The following is a 23960-nucleotide window of genomic DNA, read 5'->3' as shown; positions in this document are numbered from 1 at the left end:
TTTTTTTTTCTACTTTATGGCTTGTCAAAATTCTCTCTTTAAGCAAAGGGAAGGATTTATCTTGATAACTGAAATTTCAGGACAAGAAATCATAGAGGCGGGCCAAAATGTTTATATCATCCCTTTTTCCTGTTCACAGGGCTGCCACGTTCTGTCCATGGGTGTTTCACTCCCTGGAGTCGTGCAGTGCAGAGCATGAAGGACTATACGAGTTGACCCTTTCCAGAAATAAGCAGGTATTAGATTAACAGCTCATGTCCTCCAGTTTGCTGGTGGGATTCTTCTTTTTTCTTTTTTAGTTTTCAAATAATTTTAGACCTACAGAAAAGCTTCAGAAACAGTACAAACAGCTCAACAATCACTGTATATTCTTCCTGCAGGTTCACCAAGTGATAATTTTATCACATTTGCTCTATCGTTACACACACACACACACACACACACACTCTTATATGTTACATTGTATATAATTATTCATACACATACGTAATGTGTATGTATGTGTGTATATGTATGCATATACATGTGGATGTTTGAGTGTCTAACATATCGTCTGATGTTTCCTCATGATTAGCTCCAGATTAAGCTTTGGCAGAAATACCACAGCAGTGATGCTGTGTCCTCCTTAGGGTATCCTCTCAGGAGACTCATGATATCTACTTATCCAAAATTAACTTCCTCAGTTGATTTTGGCCACTTGTTTAAGGTGATGTCTGCTAGGTTCTGCACTGTTAAGTTGCTGTTTCCTTTTGTAGTTAATTGGGTATCTTTTGGGGAGATACTTTGCCAATAGTAGATAACCTGTTTCTCATCAGACTTTTACTGCCTCATTTAATATCCATTGGTGATTCTTGCCTGATACAGTTATTATTATATTGATTACCAAATGGTGATATTCTAAGTCCATTATTCTATCTAAATTTATTAGTTGGTGTTCTAATATAAGAAATAGGCTTCTTTATTCTATTTATTTTTGCATTTAAAAATATCAGTATAGATTCATAATTCATATTTTAATAGCTATAATTTATTACTCTTATTCCTTACTGTGGTGCTAAAATTGTCCCCAGATTTAGCCAGTGATTGCCCCTTCAAGCTGGCTTCTGTGTCCTATGGACACGTCCCCTACATTTTTTGAGTACTTCCTTACTTTCTGGCAAGATGCTGCAGGGTGATCTTTTGCTTTCTCGTCTATAGTATTGGAAACAATATTTCTCAGAGGAACTTGGTTCTTTTATGTAGAGAAAGGTATTTAGAAACCAAAATCTTGGGATCATGTGTTCATTGCTACAGGTATTTCTTTGGTTCTAGACACCCTGAGAGGACAGAACTAGGAAATAGTGTGAATACATTTACGTGTACACACACAAACACATACACATGTCTTTATTGATCTATTAAAATCCACACATCCATACTGATACTGCCAATTACAATCTGATAGCACAAGATTCACTCTAGCCTCCCACTTTCTATATTTATGACTCACTTTTTTGTCAGTGAAAAACCTGGGCCCCATTTTCTAGCATATATTGTTTATTTGCTTACACAATAAGTATTTTAAGAATTGCTAATTTGTACTATTGCAAAAAACAGCTTACTAAGTGGAGTTTAGCATTTAATATTTGTTTGTTTTGAGTACGTGAAATATAATATGGCTCAAAAAGAGAAAGCTATACAAAAAGGTGTACTCAGAGAAGAGTCACTTCCATTTCCCAGCCCTTCTACCCCATTTTCATCCTCTCAGATTTTCCACTTGGTTCCTCCTTGCCCCCTGTAGGTAATCAACCTCATTAGATTCTTATTTATTCTTCCTGTGTTTCTTTTGTTCTCTTGAGAAAATGTATATTTTCTTATTTACATTACAGAAAATCACTTTCTGTCGTTTCAGAGATCTTTCTCATTTTTTTCACCTGAATAAGCTCATATTTTACAATTGCAAACAATACTTTATATGATTTTATGTACTGTTGGTTGTATATTTTCAAGGTAAATTTCCATGAAGTAGAATTGCTGAGTCAAAAGGTAAAAGGATGTGTAATTTTGTTAGATATTGCCAAATTCCAAAAAAGGTTGTACCAGTTTGAGTCGCTAGCAATGTATGGGAGTGCTTATTTTCCCACTGTCTTGCCAACAGGATGTATCTTCATAGTTTGTTTATTTTTTGCCAATCTCATAGATAAGTGATAGCTTTGTCTAGTTTTAATTTGCATTTTTCTAATTTTCAGTGAGGTAGAAGATTTTGCAGATATTTTCAGTCAGTTGTCCTTTCACTTTGTTTATAGTGTTTTTTGATAAATGTTTTTAAAAATTTTATGTAGTTAAATTAATCCGTCTTTTCATTTATTGCATCTGAATTTTGAGTCATAGTTATAAAGCCTTTCACTACACTGAGGTTATAAGAGAATTAAGGTGGGGTTATTTAATCATTTGAATGATTCAGAGCTCTTTAACTTGCATTATTCTTTGGGAGATTGGGGTAGGAAATAGGGGGGTGTTTAAAACCCTTGATTCAAAAGTAGCAGCAGAGAAGCTGACACAGCTGGCACAGTTAGGATAAAGTGGCAGCTGAGAAAATGAACAGAACTTTCTGCATTTTCATGGCTCTGTGGGGACCAAAATTGGAATTCTGGGCCCTTCCAAGGCCTGTCAAAGAGGAGAGATCTTATCAATACCTGTGGCTTTGATTTCAGAACTCACGGGTGTAAGGATGAATCAGAAATAGACCAAATATTCACAATGACTTAAACCCAGTTTTGAAGATTTCAGTCTGTGATTTAGGTTAAGATAATCTTTCGCTACCTTAGCAGTCTTCCAGAAGCAAAAATAAGCTTTCTCTGAAGGAAAATAATGTAGAGCCTCACATTGTCTCTAAAAATTTTTGTTCACAATGTCTGCTTTTCAATTAAAAAAAAAGACCTAGCATACAAAAAAAGATAGTGACTCTCTGGATATTAAGAGGAAAAAAGAAAAAAAAGCAGGCTATAGAAACAGAATTCCTAGGATCCAAATTCAGTTTATTAGAAGTGGACTTTAAATAAAAGGGATTAAAATGTTCAAGGAATTAGAAGATGGAAAACTTTAGCAGAGAATTGATATCATTGAAAAGAGTCAAATAGGAACTCTAAGACTAGAATCATAACTGAAATAGGAAGTCACAGCTGAAGAGAATTAGGAAACTGGAAGAGAGTTCAGAAGTAAATATTCAGACTGAAGTGTGGAGAGACAAAATGAGGAAAATAAAAAAAAATGTTTATGAAACATGACTTAACACTCTTAACATGTGTGTAACGTATTCCAAAATGAGAGATGAAAGAGCAAGAGAGCAATAATGGAACAAAAGCAATATTTGAAGGGATAATGGTCAGGATTTTACAAAGGTAAGGAAGGATATCAACCCATAGATTGAAGAAAGCACTTGAACCTAAAGCAGGATCAATATTAAGAAAACCGTGGTCCATTTATATTCCATAGGAAAATAGCTGAAAACTAAAGATGAAGAGAAAAATATTAAAAGTAGCCAGAAAAAAAGAAAATGTATTATCTTTAAAGTCTTTAAAGAATCAAGAAAAATATACATAGTTGAGTTTTCAACAGAAACAATCAAAGACAAGATAATGGCTGGGGCTGAAAGAAAATAATTGCCAATATAGAAATCTTTACATATATATCAGATTGAAGGCAAAATAAGGATATTTTCAAATGTGGAAAGAGTTGATCAGCAGCACACCAATGGTAATGGCCCTATTAAAGGAAATTATTTCTTCACCCTAAGGGAAATTATTTTGAATGGAAGTAAGGAGATGCAGGAAGAAGTGAAGAGCAAAGGAAAGAGTAAATGTAATGAAGTTTGACGGCACAAGACAATATACTGTCTGGTGGGGTTTAAGATATATGTAAAGAATAAAATACACCAAAATAGAAGCATAAAAGTTGGGGCGGGGATAAAGGAATTAAAGTCTTCTAAATGTACCTTCATTGTTTGAGAGAGAGTGAAGTTCTAATTCATACAAGATTTTGACAAATAAGAATGCATGTCATAATCACTGAGATAACTAAAATAATAGCAAAGAGAATGTACAATTAACCAGCTAATAGGGAAAAATGAAACAAAAAGAAGGTAAGAGAGAATAGAGCTTGTAAGATAGAGAGGCCAAAAGGAAAGCAAGGGTAAGAAGTAGATTTAAAGCTGTAATATCCATATTTACAGAATTGTAAATGTAATGAGTACTACAATTATTGGACAGAGGCTGTCAGGTTACGTTAAAAACAACAATAACAATAAAAACAATGTCCTGTTTCAAAAATAACCATTTAAAGTGACAATAAAATGGTGAAAATGGTACTCTCTAAACATGAACCAAATGAAATCTGTTGTAGCTATGTTAATATTAGACAGAATAAGATTCAAGTCAGAACCCATCAGTAGGGAAGGAAAGGAACATTGTATTATAAAAGCAGATTTAATACTTAAGGAAAATAGAACAGTCCTAAATTTGTCTCTACATAATAACATCAATTAGAATTGTATAATGTAAACATTTATAGACATGCCATAATGATGGTGGGGGATTTTTAACACAAGCAGAAGAAAAATGAGGATGTGGAAAATATAAACAGCACACTTAGTATATTTGTTTTGATAGACATACATTGAACTTAGTAACCATTAGCTGCAGAATATGTATTCTTTTCAGGTGCGTATGGGACACTTAACAAAATTGGTCATAGGTTGAGCCTTAAAGCCAGTCTCAACATGTTTCAAAGGATTGATATCATACAGGGGATGTTTACACTGCATTCACACTAGAAATCAATAACAAAAAGATAACTAGAAAATCTTCCAAATATAATACATTTATAAATAAGTCATCAAAGAAGAAATCATAATGGAAATTAGAATATATTTTGAATTAAGTGGTCATGAAAATACAGGAGTGCAAACCTAATGGGATACTGTTAAAGACATGTTTTAGGAAAGTACAAAAGAGAGTTCAAGGATGATGGCAACCGCAGTGGTATAGTTTATGAATGTTCCTGAAATCATAAAAACATAGCATTAAAATAGTAAAACCAAACAAGCATCTGCAATAAAATGGAAATGACAAGTTATCCTCACAGACCCCAAAATGTGAGGGATGGGGACAGCTCACTAACAATGACAAGACTTGTATTCTGTCTGTCTGTGCTGGAGGAAGCAGAGGGAAGCAATAGTGTGTCTGCTTATCAGCAAACAGAAAAATGTCTAAACATAGATATTAATTGGAAAGAGTAGCAGCCCAATTTGAGAATAATAGCTGCAAAGGAGGAGGGGAGCTTTGAAGTCATATCTGAAGGGGCTAGAGCATCTTCGTTTCTGAGAACTTTGCAAAACTAAGTAGCTGAAGCTCATTTTCAGAACAAAGCCTCATATTGAAGAGTAACTTCTGGAAATAACTTTCAAATTGATCAGGCTAAGAACAAAATAGAAGCGAAGGAAATTAAAAATTCCAGAATAAACGTGGGAATAAAAAAAAACCCAACTGATCTCAGAAAAAATTCAAGGCCACGTTACGACTTTACACAACAGAAGAAAGATCTCTAGAGCTGTAAAGCTAGAAAAGCTATCATGATTCAATGGTCACTTGCAAAAATTAAGGGAAAATTATTTTATGTACTATTTAGCAACAGAAAAGGATTGCAGTCAAATCCCATGCAAAGGCATTATTGGCAACAGTTAATATTCTTGTAAACATTGAGAGCATGCCTGAGAGACATGCTCACAAAACATAGACGACAACTGTAACTTAATGCTTAAATAGAAGGAAACAATTGAAATAATTATATGAGATATGAATGAATAAATAAATCACAATTATGAAAACTCAGAAATGAGGTAAAATTAATCAGAAAATAAAAATTGACAGAAAAACTACTTCATAAATTATTTTGTAAATGAAGACTAGAAGACAACAGATAACACTTTAGGAGAAATAGAGTGTAAAGAGAAACTTAAAATCGAAATGAAATGAAGAAAGAGGTGAAAAAGAGAAAAGACAGTTGTAAAAATTGAGCAAAAGTCAATAAATGTAGTAAGACTTCTATAGAAGAAAAGCAAAGCAGCGAAATGGAGCAAATATTAAGATCGGAAATATTGGCTGACAATAGAAAAGTAAATGTCTAGAGGTTAGTTAATTTCTTAATGGGACCATAAGGGAGTGCCTGTACGATTGTTTCTGTTTTCTCTATGATGTATAAAACATGGCTATCAAAAGAGAATAAGGGAAGTTGGTAATGTAGCAGGTTTTATGAAAAATGAAAAGGAATGAAATAATTTTTTTGAGGTTAGAAAAGTAAATATACTGGGGTAGAGTAATAGGATTGTTAAGCCGACTTGAGTGTCCATTTGAAATTTATAGTCATGAATTCAAAGTGAGAAATCAGTATGGTTCTATGTTTTTCTCCAGTATCATTCTGTGGTTCTGGATCAAAGTCAAGACAGGCATCATTTATTTGAGGTTTTACCAGGTAAGTATTAAGAAAGGGGAGAAATAAAGGGAGTTAAGGGTATTTGCAAGTGAGGAATTATAATGCTAGACTGTGGGCTATAAACTGCGTCACTAGAAACAAAACATGAATGAAAGGAGAAATAGTGAAAAAGTGGTAGAGTAAGTGGATTGGACATCTCAATAAGGTCAAGAAATTGCTAGAATGAGGGGTTCAAAGCATGAGACATTATGTTTAGAAATGAAAAAAGAATGAAGATTTTGGAGTGATAAAAGGTTGAAAATGACGGAATCAAGAGTATGCATATGACACAAGTTGGTGAAGTGGGGTGGAAAAACAGATCATTAGAAGTGAGGCAAAGAATTGGGAGGGTAAGCTACTGCCTGGATCATGCATGTTCGCGGAGTCACTAAAAGTAGAAGTAGGGTAGTGGGGAAGACAGGAAGTCAGTTGCCAAAATCATCAGTGAATGGGAGATTGTTAGATTAGAAAATGGTAAAGTGGCATGGCTTCAATGTCATTTTTTATAGGTGCTTCATCCTTCTAAACTCTATGCCGATATTTTGTTTATAAGTCTCCAGTGTCCCCCTGTTTACCAGAATAAGAACTGTCCTCTCACTTTGGTACAGCATGGTTCCAACATCCCTCTACAGCTCTATTTTGCCTCACCATCTTGTTTTCTGTGCTGCAGCCAGAAGAAGCCTTTTTATTTTACAAATGTATCTTTTTTCCATGTCCAGTATATCTTTGGGCATATTGTTTCCTTTGACACTTAATGACTATCTCTTCTTTTCCCTTCTTTTCCACCGGCCTATGCATATTGTACACATTCTTCCAAGATGTTACTATTTTTTCCTAAAGAGTTTTCTTCACCTCCTTAGTTTATATGACATTTCATTCTGCTGTATGCCTTCCACTTCTCTTTTGGCACTTTTCTTCTTTGCATATGTGTCTTCCCCTTCCTCATGGACTCTAAGCCCCTTGAACATAAGAACTGTCTTACTAATAAACCTATTTTGTGTGGCACCTAGCATACTACTTTTTACATAATATAGTTGAAAGTGAATTACACATCTTTTACTTTTTGTTTTCTGGAGGTTTTTTTTGCTATTTCAAGCAAATGAAACAAGTTTTTATTTGTTCCTTGGAGAGCAATAAAGATTCAGCTATTTCTCATCTTAAAGTCAACTATGCCTACTTTCATAATGTTTGTTTTAGCTTACATCTTATGTTATTGATCGGTTACATGACATAGTTTGAGTCCAGCTTATTGATATGGTCACAGTGTATCCATGCAATGATATTAAAATGTAATAAAAGGTTTTTTGGGGGGGTCGGTCCCTAAATTAGAGTCTTAGGAACAAGAGAAAGTGTTACTTTGATAACTTTATTTTCAAGGTTTGGAAAGGAGAAATATTTGACATGAAAGCATGTTCATCAAACCAGTGAATTAATATAGTTATAAATAAAATCCCAAAACCCATCTACCTATTCCTTTACTAAAAGTCCATTTTCATGGCTTTTTATAAGAGAGAAAGAACTGGTGTGTTGGGACGTAGGGATGGGGAAGAGTTAGGATGCCAGGTAAAGTGTCAGAAGGTTTAGTAAACGATATTATTTCTCAAGAGTTTTGTATATTTTATATACATCGAATTATAGATATAATTATACATATTTATAGTGTATGTAAATATATGTAAGGTAAAAGTATATCTGTATATAAGATTAATATACTTATTATATATTCATGTGTGGATGCATACACATGTGTATGGTGTATATATGGATATACCATATCTACTTAAAATCTTGAATCAGGCAAAACAAAGTTAATATTGTTTAGGTATGCTTATGTTTTGGAAAAACTACAAAGAAAGGTGAAGGGGGATGGTAAACACAAAGTCAAGTGGATGCCCTTAAGCAAGGAGAAGGGACAGGGCTGGTGATTGGCAGGGGACACAAAAGGTGGAGATGGGCTTTTAAGCTGGTAGTTTTCTTTTCCAATGTTTGTGTGTTTCAAACTAGACATATGTCTTTTATAGTGTCTTTAGGTGTCATATATTTCACAGTTAAACGAGATTGACTTTGAAAAGAATCTCTGTGATCTTAGCCCTAAAAGAAGTATGCTTGCTCATCTTAGTATTTCTTGCATATATGCATAATAGAAGCAGCAGTTTTTACAAGTTTTTGTGTGTGTGTGACAGAACTACTTGCTCATTAGAGTGAGTTTTACTTGTCTTATATCAGGGTTAGTTTATTTTAACTTAATTCTCTAGAATAACAACAGCATGATGTTATCTTAGAAAGTCACGTTTTACAAATTCAATCAACGTCAACTTTTTGCCAAATACCTTTCTAATAAAACTTAAAAAGACTTAAATGTTTTATCCATATGTATGTGTATGTGTATACACCTTTGTACATATTCACACTTACCTATACAGATATGTGTATACATCTGCTTATTAAAACATAAAAACACACATGCAATACCATTCTAGAAGTTTTAAGTTAGTGTTTATAACCTCTGTCAATAAGATTTTTAAAGTTGTAAAGTAATATCTTTTTAAATTAGGAATCTCTAACTTGTTATTCTTTTATCTACTGTCGTTCTTTTTTATTTTATCTCATTCTATTTCAAAAATGTCATTTAAAATGTGTGATTACTCCCTTCATGTGAAATCATTATTTTAGTTAAAAAAAAATTGACTTTGTTGCAAATCCATTTAATGACTAGACTTTTAATATAAGTATTTCCTTTTTTAAACTATGAACCTTTAATTTTATATTTATATTTAGAAAATTTTAGTCCATAAACATAGGATATTCCCTTTCTGTATTCAGTATGTGCAGAATATGCCCAATTGAAAAATATATTCATTTTCTTAAAATTCCTAAAATGTTTATCTGACAAAATGTAATTGTGATATTTCCAAACAAATACTGCTATTTAGCCAAGCCATATATGGATTCTTTTGTAGACATCAATAATTGATGGTATAATTAACATGATAATGCACTTAGAAATTTTTTCATTGTAATGAACTGAATGGATTTTACTTTTCATTTTGAAGACATTGGAAAATAATGTTAATACCACTTACTAATTACCATTTTTCAATAAATTACAGCTAAACATTTACCATTTTGGAGTTTAAAGTATGTCGTCATGGCAAAGTTTCGAAGAAAGACTTGCATCATTTTGTCACTTTTTATTCTATTTATCTTCTCTCTGATGATGGGTTTAAAAATGCTGAGACCAAATAAAGCTACTTTTGGAGATCCTTTTGGACTGGACCTTCTTCCAGAACTTCGTCAACAATCTCACTTGGGGAAAAGTTTTGATTCCCAAAAGAGTGACAAAATCAACAGTGAAACAAATGTCAAGAATTTAAAAAGTGTTGAAATCACTATAAAAGCTTCCAAAGCTTCTGAACCTAACCTGGAAGAACAGCCACCTCTGAATTATTATTTACATGTATTTTATTACAGTTGGTATGGAAATCCACAATTTGATGGTAAATATGTACATTGGAACCATCCAATCCTGAAGCATTGGGATCCTAAAATAACCAAGAATTATCCACAAGGGAAACACAATCCCCCAGATGACATTGGCTCCAGCTTTTACCCTGAGCTGGGAAGTTATAGCTCTCGGGATCCTTCTGTCATTGAAACTCACATGAAACAAATGTACTCAGCTTCAATTGGTAATTATTTTATTTTATGTGTGTGTGTTTAGGTTTGTGTGTGTATGTATGTGAGTGTGTATGTATGTGTATGTGTTTATATGAATAATTTTTTGTAGAACATTAAATTACTAGTCTTTACATTGTTATTAATTATGATTTTTAACTTATAAACTCCAATCAAACTGTATATATATTCTTGAACATCCGGGCAACCACCTTAAACACTAGTTTAAAGAATGTGGTTTAATTTCTAAATTTTGGAGCATTTCTGGATATGTGAATTTTATTTCTAATTTATTTTATTTCTAATTTATTTCTAATTTAGTGTTCTTTCTGACTTTTATTAAGTTATGATTTACATAAAATACAGTGAATTCTCCCACTTTAAATTTGCAGCTCAATAATGTTTCTCAAAGATGTATACCTGTTTAAATATCACCCCAGTAATGAAGTAAAATATTCTGTAGCCCCAAAATTGTCATTCTTCTGTTACTCAGCACCACCCTCCACCCCAGGAAACTATGCATCTAATTTTTATCACTGTAGAGTAGTTGTGAATATTCTGTTACTATATAAAAATAGAATAATCCAGGATTTGTACGTGTATGGCCTTTTGTTCAGTACTCTATTTTGAAATTTACCCATGTTGTTAACTATATCAGTAGTTTAGTCATTACTATTGCTGAGTAGGATGCCACTGGATGGTTATAGCAATTTGTTTCTGCATTAACCTTGATGAACAGTGGGCTGTTTCAAATTTTAGGCATGTAGCGTATAATTTGGTCTTTTTTTTGTTTTTCTAAACTAGTCAGACAATCTCTTTTTTTTAATTTCTGTGTTTATTTTATTTATAGTTAATGTAAAATGCTCTGGTTGATTTTAAATGTTTCATCTTGCTGTTTGTTTTCTATTTATCCCATCTGTTCTGTTCCTTTTCCTTCTTTTTCTGCCTTCTCTTGTATTGAATATGTTTATTCTATTTTGTAGTCTCTTCTGGGTTATTACATGTATTCTTTCATCTTGTTTATTTTGTGATTGCTCTGAAGCTGACAGTATGCACCTTTACCTTGACTGATGCGGAGTAACTGGTTATTCTTATTGTCGTTCCCCCCTCCCCTCAACTTCCTCTTCCTTCTAACTTTTGGCACTCCAATTACACATATTTAGATAGAGCCCTATTATTCCACAGGTAAATAATATGAAAAAAATATAATTGGGTGCCTGAAAATTCTTTAATATAATTGGGTACCTGAAAATTCATTAATATGCCCTTTATAAAAACCTTCCTGTTTTGGTTCCCTCTGTCTTGTTAGTGTCCCTAGCACTAGGAACACAAGAACAAATTGGGTGTTCCCACATTTTTCTAGTTCTACAAAAGGCAAAAACTCACTGTTGAGCTGATATGTTTATAGAGACACGCAAGGCTTTTTCCTGAACAAAACAATATATGCAAGAACATGAACAAAAACTGTGTGCAAGATTACTTGGTTTTCTTCTCTGGAGTAATTGTGGGTTTTGTTTCAACTATTTAAAAAAAAAAATCTTACTTTCTAGTGTATACTAATAAGTCTAGTTTCTGTGTTCTGTGACGTAAACTATGCCCAAAAATAGGACTGGTAAATGCAGACCGCACTGCCTGCTGTGTGTGTATGTATCTGTCTCTATAACTTGCTTTTGGTGGGGAGGACTTTTCAAATGACTTTTTCCCTGTTTTCTACAAAGAATTTATACCACATTCAAGTCTTTTCTGTTATTTCAAGGTAGACTTGTTTGTGGCTATTAAAAGCTAAACTTGATTGATGAAAAAAATGGATAGTTGCAAAAGTTTTGGTTTTCTTAAAGCAAACTGAACTGTATACAGTGAGGTGTTTTTTTCCCCTCAGATGTATAATGGCTCCATATATGTATATATTTATTTATAACATATATATCATATGTAAATATAGAAGTAATATATAAATGACATACTGCATATGCTATAATTTAATTGTGATCAAGAAGAAAAGTTTCACTTCATATTTAGTTTTATGCCTGTTTAATGTTTATGAAGACCTTCGCCCCACATATTATTTTACTACTACATAACATAAGAACATGAATTAGTTCCAAACATTATCAACAATACAATTATTTTAATGTTGAATGTGACAGGTTCACTATTGATGCAAATATTCTATTTCTTTGGTTGATTTTCTGCTGGGGAAAATTAAAAAAACACTTGATAGTAATAAAAGTGACATTATAATCCATCTGTAAATAAGTTATTTCCATATCAGTTAAATATTGAATGTTATACATTTTTAATTGAGATATAATTCACATATAACATTGTATAATTTTAAGGTGTATAGCACATTTATTTGATACATTTATATTTCAGTATAATTGCCATTGTAGCGTCAGCTAACACCTCTGTCAGATCACATAATTATCGTTTCATCTGGTGGTCTACTCTCTTAGCAAGTGTAATGTCCATAGTACAGTTTTGTTGTCTATAATTACTGTACTGTGTATTAAATGTGCAGGTCTTACTTAAATACTAGTTGCAAGTATATACCTTAAATAACATCTCTCCCATTTCCCCACTCCCCAGCCCTTAGTAACCACCATTCCACTCTGTTTCTTTGAGTTTGTTTTCTTGTTTGTTTTTTTGAGGAAGATTAGCCCTGAGCTAACATCCGCCACCAATCCTCCTCTTTTTGCTGAGGAAGATTGGCCCTGGACTAACATCCGTGCCCATCTTCCTCTATTTTATATGTGGGATGCCCACCAAAGCAAGACTTGGTAAGCGGTATGTAGGTCCACGCCCAGGGTCTGGACCAGTGAACCTGGGGCTGCTGAAGTGCATGAACTTAAAAAAAAAACTGCTCCACCACCAGGCCGGCCCCATGAGGTTTTTTTTTTTTTTTTTAATAGATTCCACATATAAGAGCTATCTTAGAGTATTTATCTTTCTAGGTCTGACTTATCTCACTTAGCTTAATGTCCTCAAGATTTATCCCTGTTGCTGCACATGGCAGGATTTCCTTTTTTCTCATAACTGAATATCAGTATTCCATTCTTCATATATATACCATAACTACTTATTTATCCATTCACTCCTTTATAGATGCTTAGGTTGTTTCCATATTGTGGTTGTTGTGAATAATGCTTCAGTAAACATGGGAATGCATAAATCTTCTTGATAACTTGTTTTTATTTCCTTTGGATGTATACTCAGAAGTAGGATTGCTGGATCATATAGTAGTTCTATTTTTAATTTTTTGAGGAACCTCTATACTGTTCTTCATAGTGGGTGAACCCGTTTACAATCCCACCAACAGTGCACAGGAGTTCCCTTTTCTCGACATTCTCACAACACTTGTTCTCTCTTGTTTTGTTGATGTAGCCACCTTACAGGTGTGAAATGATATCTCATTATGGTTTTGATTTGCATTTTCCTGTTGATTAGTGATGTTGAACCCCTTTTCATGTACCTGTTGGCCATTTGAATGTCTTCTTTGGAAAAATGCCTCTTTAGTTCCTCTGCCCATTTTTTAATTGAATCGTTTTTGTTGTTGTTGTTGTTACTGAGTTACATGAGTTCTTTATAAATTTTGGATATTAACCCCTTATCTGTTAGATGGTTTACAAATAATTTTCCTGTTCATTTTGTTAATTGTTGCTTCTGCAGTGTAAGCTTTTAAGTTTGATATAGTGCCACTTGTTGATTCTTTCTTATTGTTATCTATGCTTTGGGGTGTCATATCCAGAAAAGTCATTGCCAAGTCCATTGTCAAGGATTTTCCTTTCTGTGTTTTCTTTAAGAAGTGTTTACTGTTTCAGGTCTTATGTTTCCATTTTTGATCTATTTTGAGGTGATTTTTGTGAGTGGTGTAAGCTGGGGATCCAATATTCTTTCTCTGCATGTGGTTATGTAGTTTTCCGAACACCATTTGTTGAAGAGACTATCCTTTCCCCACTGGATGTTCTTGGCTCTCTTGTTATAGGTTAGTTGGCCTTATATGTGGGAGTTTAATTCTGGGCTATCTATCGTGTTCCATTTTTTAGAGGAGAGTGGCAGCACTAGTACGGTTTCTCTTACCGCCTCCACTGCAACCAAAGGATGTGCTGGTGGCTCTCCTTGGGAAGGTTGGACTTCTGGAAGTTCTCTCTTGTCCATGATGCCTGCTTGGGAGAGCACTCTTGATTTTTGCCCAACAGCAGTGAGAGGGTTCTAGGCAGTTTTGCCAGCTCTCCTGGTTCCGCAGCTCACAGGGAGGTTTGTCTGTTACATGCTACACTGTTGGGCAAGATTCCTCATGGGTTCCTTGGAGTAAGGCTGTAGGTCCCAGAGTGCCCACAAAGGCGATTTATTTGTGTATGGATGTCTAATTCATTGATTAAAAAGAGGCATATGAAAGAGGAGCGTCTTACGCCATTGTGTTCCTGACATTACTTCCTATTATACTCATTATTATTAGGTGAACAATAATTTGGCTGTAAAAATACTGAACACAAAACACTATTTTAGTATGAAGTTGGCATGCTGACTGGCATTTTTTGAATTGAAGAAGATAGTAAATGAAGGCTATTTAAATTGCTCTGTGGTTGAATGTGCTTTGACTTCTTTAACATTCATATTTTCCCTTTGATATAAATGGTCACTTTTTTATTCTTAAATTGCTGTGTAAAGTAATTATACTATTTTATTACAGAGTACAAGTTGGTTAAATTTTTGCTTTTACAGTTAGAAGTGTTATGTGTATAAATCCTAATGGTCCACTTTATTTTTTTCTGGAAAAGAATGATGAAATTAAAATGAAGTATTAATGTTATTTTTAAACTCCAACTATTATATCATAATAATGTATCAGATAGCAGAAGCCACTGATGATTTGTATTCTTTTCAAGTCTTTTAAGTAAAAGATAACAGTCTATCCCTTGTATTGATATCTTACAATTCTAAAGATACCACATGGGTACCTTTTCTTTTTTTATAAAATTTTCTAAAAACATAGTAGAGTATTTAAAATAATGGCCCCCAAGATGTACACATTCTAATGCCCAGAATCTCTGAATATGTTCTTGTACATGGCAAAGAGAATTAAGGTTCCAGAGGCACTGAAGGCATCAATTGACCTTGAGATGGAATTATCCTGGATTATCCGTGGGACTAATCTAATCACATAAGTCCTTAGAGTAGAAAGGGAAGAAAAGTGTGAGAGATATGTGATCTGAAAAAGACTCAGCTTGCTGTTCTTGCCTTTGAAAATGGGTTTAGCAGTTCATGACCCAAAGAATGTGGTGTCCTCCACAAGCTCAGAACAGTGAGGAAATAGATTTTTCCTTGGGGCATCCAGAAAGGAATGAAGTATAGTCCAACACCTTGATCTGAGCCTAGTGAGACCCTGTCACATTCTGACCTATGCAACTATAAGATAATAAATTTGCATTGTTTTAAGCCACTAAATTTGTGACAATTCATTATGGCAACAATAGAAAACTAAGATACTTAGCAAAACATAATTCACTGTCTTTAAAATTATTTTCTCTTTCCCTCAGTTTAGCACTAGATATTTATTATTTACACCATATCCAAACCTTGTGCAAGATTCTGAGGACAAAAGGTGAATAAGTCAAATCCCCTAATCTTTCCCTTGTTTTCATCTTTGATGTGTCAAAACCAATAGATGGAAATCAGCATTAGAATATTTTCTGAAGGCAGAAAATACCAATTTTTATAAGGCCACATGTCTTACTTTTGCATCTCCTGCCTTTAAAATTTGTACATAAAAGTAGGAGAATTAGAACTTATAGTAAGATAAATTAGATTTTTGAAGTTTAAATGGATCTATTAACATTTAACAAAATGTCATAAACTTTTCTTTTAGAATAACTGTTCATATTAAGCTTAAATTTGTATCTATAATTGTAGATTGGTGATAGTTTCATATTTCTATAGATACCTGAGTCTAGTTCTACTGATTGCCAATTGCTTTGTCTCTTGGGAGTGTGTTGGATTTTTTTCAGTTTTTTCTATGCCTCGTAATTTTTTCTTGAAAGCACGTCATCTTTTCTAGGGCTATAGAGACTGTGATAAGTAGTTTTTATTCCTGGAAAATGGGCATGCCTCTCTTTCTGCTAAGCCTGTACTGTGGGCATCCAGTTTTTCTGGATAGAAGACTGTCCTATCTCCATTAATTGTTCTTCTACTTTTATCAAAAATCAGATGCCTGTGTTTTTTTGGGTTTGTGTCCGGACTGTCTTCTAATCTGTTGATTTATATGTCTATCCTTCACCAATACCATCCTGTCTTGATTACTCTAGCTTTGTAATACATCTTGAAGTCAGGTAGTGTGATTCCTCTTTGTTCTCTTTCAAAGTTTCTTGGGCTATTATAATTCCTTTGCCTATGCATATCAGCTAGTCCATATCTTCAAATATCTTGGAGGAATTTTGAATGGGATTGCCTTGAACATATGGACCAATTTGGGGAAAGTTGACATTTTAAAAATAGTGAATTGAATTAGCAATATTAAACAATAACAAATTGAATATTCTATTCCATGAACATCGTGTGTTTTTCCATTTATATAGGGCTTTAAAAAGTTTTTAGTTTCTTTAGATTTTTGTAATTTTTAGCATACAGATCCTGTACCCATTTTGTTACATTTATTTCTAAGTATTTCTTTTTTAGGGGAGTGCTATTTTAAATAGTACTATTTCTTAAATTGTTATTTTCTTGCTCCTCAGTAGTAAATAGAGATGCAATTTTAAAAAATATGTTGACCTTGTATCTTGTGATTTTGATAAACTCACTTATTAACTCTAGGAGTATTTTTGTGATTCTTTATCTATATAGACAATCAAATGCAAATAGAGACATTTTCATGCCTTCCTTTCTGATCTGTATACTTTGGTTCTTTTTCTCTCCTTGTTGCACTGTCTTGGACTTCCAGTGTTATGTGGATAGGAGTGGAAAGAGAAGATATCCTTGACTTGTTTCTGAGTTAGGGTAAAAGAAGTCTTTCTTCATTATTATGTTAACTATAGGGTTTTTGTAAATGTCATTTATCAAGTCAAAGAAATTCACTTCTGTTACTACTACTGAGAGTTTTATGTTGAATTTTATCAAATGCTTTTATTCTGCATTAATTAATTTGATTTCTTTTTTTCCTTTAGTTTTTCTTTTCAAATTTTTTTGTGGTAAAATACATAAAACATAAAATTTACCATTTTAACCATATTCATGTGTGCAGTTCATTGATACTAAATACATACCTAATGTTGTGCAACCATCACCACCATGCATCTCCATAACTCTTTTCATCTTGCAAAACTGGAACTCTACCCATTAAAAAATAACTCTCTATCGTCCCCTCCTCCCAGCCACTGGCAACTGCCATTCTACTTTCTGTCTCTAGTGTTTTGTCTCTAAGTACCTCATATAAGTAGAATCATACAGTATTTGTCCTTTCATGACTAGTTTATTTCACTTAGCATAATATATGTTGATCTGAGTTGTAGCATATAGGCAAAATTGTATTCTTTTTTAAGATTGAATAATATTCCATTGTACGTATACACCACATTTTGCTTATCCATTCATCCATTGATGGTCACTTGGGTTGCTTCCACGTTTTAGCTCCTGTGACTAATACTGCTGTGAACATGGATATATAAATATCTCTTCTATAATCTTTTTTCAGTTTGTTTGGTTGTATACCTAGAAGTTGAATTGCTGAATCATATGGTAATTCTATTTTCAATTTTTTTAGGAACTGCCACACTGTTTTTCACAGTGGCTATACCATTTGGCATTTCCACCAACAGTGCATTGAGATTTCAGTCTCTCTACATCCTTGCCAACAATTGTTTTCTGTTTCTTTGTTGGTAGCTATTCTAATGGGTGTGAGGTGGTATCTGCTTATAGTTGCAATTTGCATTTCCCTAATAATTAGTGATGTTGAGCATCTTTTCATGTGCTTATTGGCCATTTGTATATTTACTTTGGAGAAATTTCTGTTCAAGTCCTTGGCTCATTTTTAAATCTGGTGGGTCTTTTGCTGTTGAGTTTTAGGAGTTCTCTCTTTATTATGGATAGTAATCTCATCAGATAGATGGTTTGCAAATATTTTCTTCCATTTTGTATTTTGCATTTTTTAGTCGTTGATAGTATCTTTTGCTGCACAAAACTTTTACCTTTTATTATTTCTCTATTTTTTGCTGAGAAAGATTCACCCTGAGCTAACATCTGTTGCCAATCTTCCTCTTTTTGCTTGAGGAAAATTGTTGCTGAGCTAACATCTGTGCCACTCTTCCTCTGTTTTATGTGGGATGCCACCACAGTGTGGCTTGATGAGCGATACTAGGTCCACGCCCAGAATCCGAACCTGTGAATCCCAGGCCACCAAAGTGGAGTGCACAAACTTAACCACTTCACCACCAGGCTGGCCCCAGGAGTTTGTCCATTTTATCTAGGCTATCCAAGTTGTTCATGTACAATTGTTCGTGTATTTATCCGAGAGCTATTAGATGTGTTGTTTTGTGTGTTTTACCCCAGTCTTTTTTTTTTCATTATATTTCAGTTATGGTTATTTCTTATGACTTGCCTGAAGTTACCTGACTCTTTCCTCAGCTCTGTTTAATCTGTTCATGAGTCTCTTGAAGTCATTCTTCATATCTTTTAATGTTTGTTTCACTTCTAGCATTTCTGTTTGATTCTTACAGATTTCATCTCCCTGCTAATATTTCCCACTCATCTTACATGTTGACTGTCTTTCACATTAGATCCTTTAACATTTTAATCATAGAAATTTTGAATTCCCTGTTTAATGATTTCTGCATCTCTTTCTTATCTAAATCTGGTTCTATTGATTGCTTTGTCTCTTGGCAGTGTATTATTTTTCTTGCATTTTTATGTACCTTTTAATTTTTAGTTGAAAGTGTGTCATTCTTTGTGGTGATAATAGTGTTTATGTCTGGAAATAGGCTTGCCTTTCTTAAGGCTAAATCTGTAGTTTGAAAGAATGTTTAAGATGTTTGAAAGCAGCACTAAGTAAGGTTCCTATATATAAAAGAAGCTATCACAAGCTCTGTGGAGTTAAAGGTATCCAAATTTATTTACCATTTTCCTGTCTTCTTGTTATTAAGTTTTTTTTTTAATCAGTTTTGGAGGGAGTCTTACTCTGCATAATACATTCTCTCATTTATACTTCTTAAAACAGACTTTTAGGTTATGAACTGAACTTATTCCCATTTTACAAGTGTGGAAACTTAAGTGAAATAACTTACCTAAATATAAACCCCTGTCAAGTGACAAAATTGGGACTTGATTCTCTGGTCTATCTGATGTCGTATCTTGTGTTCTTAACTATTACCCTGTTTAGATGCATCATTGAACTTAACAAGCAAACTATGAGTTACATTGAAGGTGCTGTGATAAGTGCTATGGAGGGATGACAAGATCAATATGATATGATCTGCATTTATTATGCTAATATTCTAAGAATGGACTTCAAAGAGTATCCTTTTTCACGAAGGAATTGGAATGGTAGAAATACACAGTAATAGCTCTTACTTACAAATGATACTTGGTTGATGTATTTTCGAGAAACCTTTTTGGTTACTGTGAAGGATTCATTACCATTGTAAGTGGTCCAGCTCTCCTCAGGAGTAGGACCATCATTGGCTTGGTTCCCAGGCCATTACATATTCAGAGCTCATGAGTGACACAGTCCAAAAGATACTGTACAAAGATAAATTGGAGTGTGGAGCAGAGTATTGGGGTAGAATTAGACATGTGGAAGTGATAATTGATACAGTAAAGAAGCTGAAACACAATAATAGGATAAGGAAGAACAAAGAACATACTCCCTGTGCCTTAATCTACATATTCAGAAAGCATAGGGAGGAACAAAAATCACTAGACAAGAATGAGTTGGTTAGGGTGTTAAAAGAATCAGAATCATCTAGCAATGCTATCCAACAGAACTTTCTATGATAATGAAAATGCTCTATATCTGTGCTGTCCAATACAATAGAAAATGTTAGCTATTTTAAATTAAATTTAAAGCTAGAGGACTTCCCAAGCATGGCCAATTTGGGATTTAATCTGTTGGTTTTAAGAGCTGGTTTACTTTTGCCAGTTATGCTTCCAGCAAACTGGCTTCCTTGCTCACTTCTCTGACTTCACATTTTCACTTCAGTTTGGACAGGCTCTTCAGCTTTTTGGTTTTAAGTTTTGTTCTCCGTATTTTATTTAATAATTTGTTTTCATTGGAAATTTTGGTCTAAGTAACCTAATCTACTATTGTTAGAAACAGGAATTTTGTTTTGGTTTTAATTTCAGGGAAGAATACAGTGCTCATAATTTTCCTGAGCTTTATGGCATAATCTTTCTTTTGTGTGTTCCTCCTTTATTATTTTCTCTCATGTATTATTTTTCCATTCATTTTTTTTGCAGGATTTTTTCATAGGTCCCATGTTGAGAAAATTCTTACCGTCATTCTTCTTTTCATTGGTGATCTTCTTCCTATAAACTGGGCTAGTAGGCAGCTTGAATATTTCATCGCTTGTCTCCAGACACTTTTCTTACCTACGTTTTTCTCCATATATGATTCCTTCTTGGCTAGCCAAAAGTTTCCGTGAAGCCCCATATATTATAGGTTCTTTTTCCTACCTCTTACCTTCTTGTTTCTCTTCTTATTTTCAGAGTGGATGGGGACATAGACATCTTTTTTCTATTTAGTGAAAGTTCTGTTTTGTTCCTCTAGATGGTACTGCTCTGTTTGTATGTGGAATGGCTGCCACAAAGTTTGTCTTACAAGTTAGTTCTCTGCCAATTTCTAACCTTACATTTCCTGGATTTCCACTTGCTTGGCTTTTGGTACCACTGTGTTTCTCTCCTTACCTTAAAGAATCTGTTGATTGGTTTAGAAATTAGTATTGTCTTTCTAATGGCCTCTTATTTCTTTATATATGCAAGGAGGCTTTGAATTAGTTAATTTCACATGTTCCCTCTCCAGTTAGTGATTCTTTTTTTTGGGCTTATGTTTCTACATTTTTTTTTTTTTTTTTTTTTTTTGTAATTTATCAGTTCAGAAGTTAGTAGGGACTACAGGGAGAAAATATAATTTTTTTTATTTCTCGAATCTTCTGTTAAAAGATATTGGACCTCACAAAAATCTGCATATGAGTGTATAGCAATTTTATTCATAATTGTCAAAAATTGGAAGCAACCAAGATGTCCTTTAATAGGTGATTGGATAAACAAACTGTGGTATATCCATACAGTGGAATAATATGCAGCAATAAAAAGAGTGAGCTCTGAAGCCTTAGAAGGACATATGAACCTTAAATACGTATTGCTAAGTGTAAGAAGACAGTCTGAAAAAGTTACTTTATGATTCCACCTATAAGACATTCCAGAAAAGGCAAAACTATACAGATAGCAAAGAGATCAATAATTGTCCCAGGCGTTGATGGGGAGCGGGAGGAGAGATGAATAAGTGGAACACAAGGGGTTTTGAGGGCAGTAAAACTATTCTGTATGATATTGTAATGATGGGCACATAACATTATGCATTTGTCAAAAGCCATAGAACTGTACAATGCAATGAGTGAACCCTATTGTAAACTCGGGACTTTAGTTGGTACTGATGGTCAATATTGGCTTATCAGTTGTAACAAATGTACCACACTACTGAAAGATGTTAATAACAATAGAAACTGTATGTGTGATCGATGAGTGATGGGTAGGAGGGGAGTTTGTGGGAATTCTGTACTTTCTGTGCAATTTTTCTGTAAACCTAAAACTTACTCTAGAAAGAAAAATCTTTTAATTAATTAAAAGATAATAATGCCTGATAAAGAGTTCATATATTCACTATACAAAGTAATCGAATAAACAAAGGTAATATGTAAGTAAAGTAAAAAACCTTATGTGAGAATATGTGTTTTTTTTATTGGTAACAATTTGGTCTTTATTCTGCCTGTTTTTAGAATACCTGCAGTCTTTCCTGTTCCTGTGTTTATTTTTCTTTTTGGTCTTTTCTATTAGGTGTACTAGCCCTGTCTTGGTACCCACCCCATTCAAAGGATGAGAATGGAGAACCTACTGATGACTTGGTACCAGGTATTTTGGATAAAGCTCATAAATATAATCTGAAGGTATTTTATTTTTTTATTGAGGTATAATTGACCTATAGCGTTATGTTAGTTTCAGAGATTCAACATAATCATTCAGTATGTGTATATATTGTGAAATAATTATCACAATAAGTCTAGTTAACATCCATCACCACACATAGTTACAAATTAGTTTTTCTTGTAATAAGAATTTTTAAGATGTTTTCTTAGCCACTTTCAAATATGCAATGCAGTATTATTAATTATAGTCACTATGCTGTAAATTACATCCCCAGGATTTATTTATTTTGTAACTGGAAGTTTTACCTTTTAACCATCTTGACTGATTTACCCACCCACTGCCTCAAGTAACTAAAAATCTGTTCTGTGTAACTATGAGTTGTTTACTTGTTTGTTTGTTTCTAAGATTCCTCATATAAGTGAGATCATACGATATTTGTCTTTCTCTGGCAGGCTTATTTCACTTTGCTTAATGCCCGTGATGTCCATTCATGTTGTAGCAAATGGCAAGATTTCCTTCTTTTTTATGGCTGAATAATATTCCATTGTATATATGTACAGTATTTTCTGTATTCATCCATTAATGGACACTTAGGTTGTTTTCATTTCTTGGCTATTGTAAATAATGATGCAGTGAGCATCAGATATCTTATTGGGTTAGTGTTTTTTATTCCTTTGGATAAGTACCCAGAAATGGAATTGCTGGATCATACAGTAGTTCTATTTTTAATTTTTCACAGAACCTCTATACTATTTTCCATAGGGGCTGCATCAATTTATAATCTTACCAACAGTGCACAAGCGTTGCTTTTTTGTCACATCCTCACCAACGCTTATTACGTCTTCTTTTTTTGATGATAGCCATTCTAACAGGTGTAAAATGATATCTTATTGTGGTTTTTGATTTGCCTGACGGTTAGTAATGCTGAGTATCTTTTCATGTACCTGTTGGCCATCTAGATGTCTTCTTAGGAAAAATGTCAATTCAGAACCTCTGCCCATTTTTTAATTAGATTGTTTGTTTTTTGCTATTGAGTTGTGTGAGTTCTTTAAGTATTCTGGATATTAATACCTTATCAGATACATGATTTGCAAATATTTTCTCCCATTCAGTAGGTAGCTTTTCATTTTGTTGATGGTTTCCTTTGCTGTGCAGAAACTTTTTAGTTTGATGTAGTCCAACTTACTTATTTTTGCTCTTTTTGCCTTTGCTTTTGGTGTCAAATCCAAAAAATCATCACCGATCAGTTTTGTAATATAGTTTGAAATCAGGGAGCATGATGTCTCCAGCTTTGTTTTTCTTTCTCAAGATTACTTTGGGTTTGTGATTCCATACAAATTCTAGGATTGTTTGTTCTATTTCTGTTTTATTGAATCTATTTCTGTTTCATTGAATCTATACATTGCTTTGGGTAGTATAGACATTTTAACAATATTGATTCTTCCAACCCTGAGCACAGAATATCTTTCCATTTATTTGGGTCTTCAGTTTCTTTCATTACTGTCTTAGAGTTTTCAGTGTACAAATCTATCACCTCCTTGGTTAAATTTATTCCTGGGTATTCTATTATTTTTGATGCAATTGTAAATAGTATTCTATTCTTAATTTCTCTTTCTGATGGTTTATTATTAGTGAATAGAAATCAAACT

General features: G+C 33.5%; 1 protein-coding gene across 2 annotated transcripts in view; it reads left to right on the top strand.

Moving 5' to 3' along the window:
* Window positions 1-23960, top strand: part of MANEA (mannosidase endo-alpha) — a 76657-nt gene that overhangs the window by 32461 nt on the left and 20236 nt on the right. For both annotated transcript variants that reach the window (XM_046676409.1, XM_046676408.1), the window contains 3 exons: window positions 140-236; window positions 9618-10196; window positions 22222-22331. In XM_046676409.1, coding sequence (XP_046532365.1) covers window positions 9656-10196; window positions 22222-22331 — 651 coding nt within the window. In that variant the 5' untranslated portion in view covers window positions 140-236; window positions 9618-9655. The remainder of the gene's footprint in view (window positions 1-139; window positions 237-9617; window positions 10197-22221; window positions 22332-23960) is intronic.

This window comes from Equus quagga, chromosome 11 (assembly GCF_021613505.1).
Source record: "Equus quagga isolate Etosha38 chromosome 11, UCLA_HA_Equagga_1.0, whole genome shotgun sequence".
Lineage (NCBI taxonomy): Eukaryota > Metazoa > Chordata > Mammalia > Perissodactyla > Equidae > Equus > Equus quagga.
Note: the sequence above shows the minus strand (reverse complement) of the source record. Positions and strands in the feature narration are given on the sequence as shown.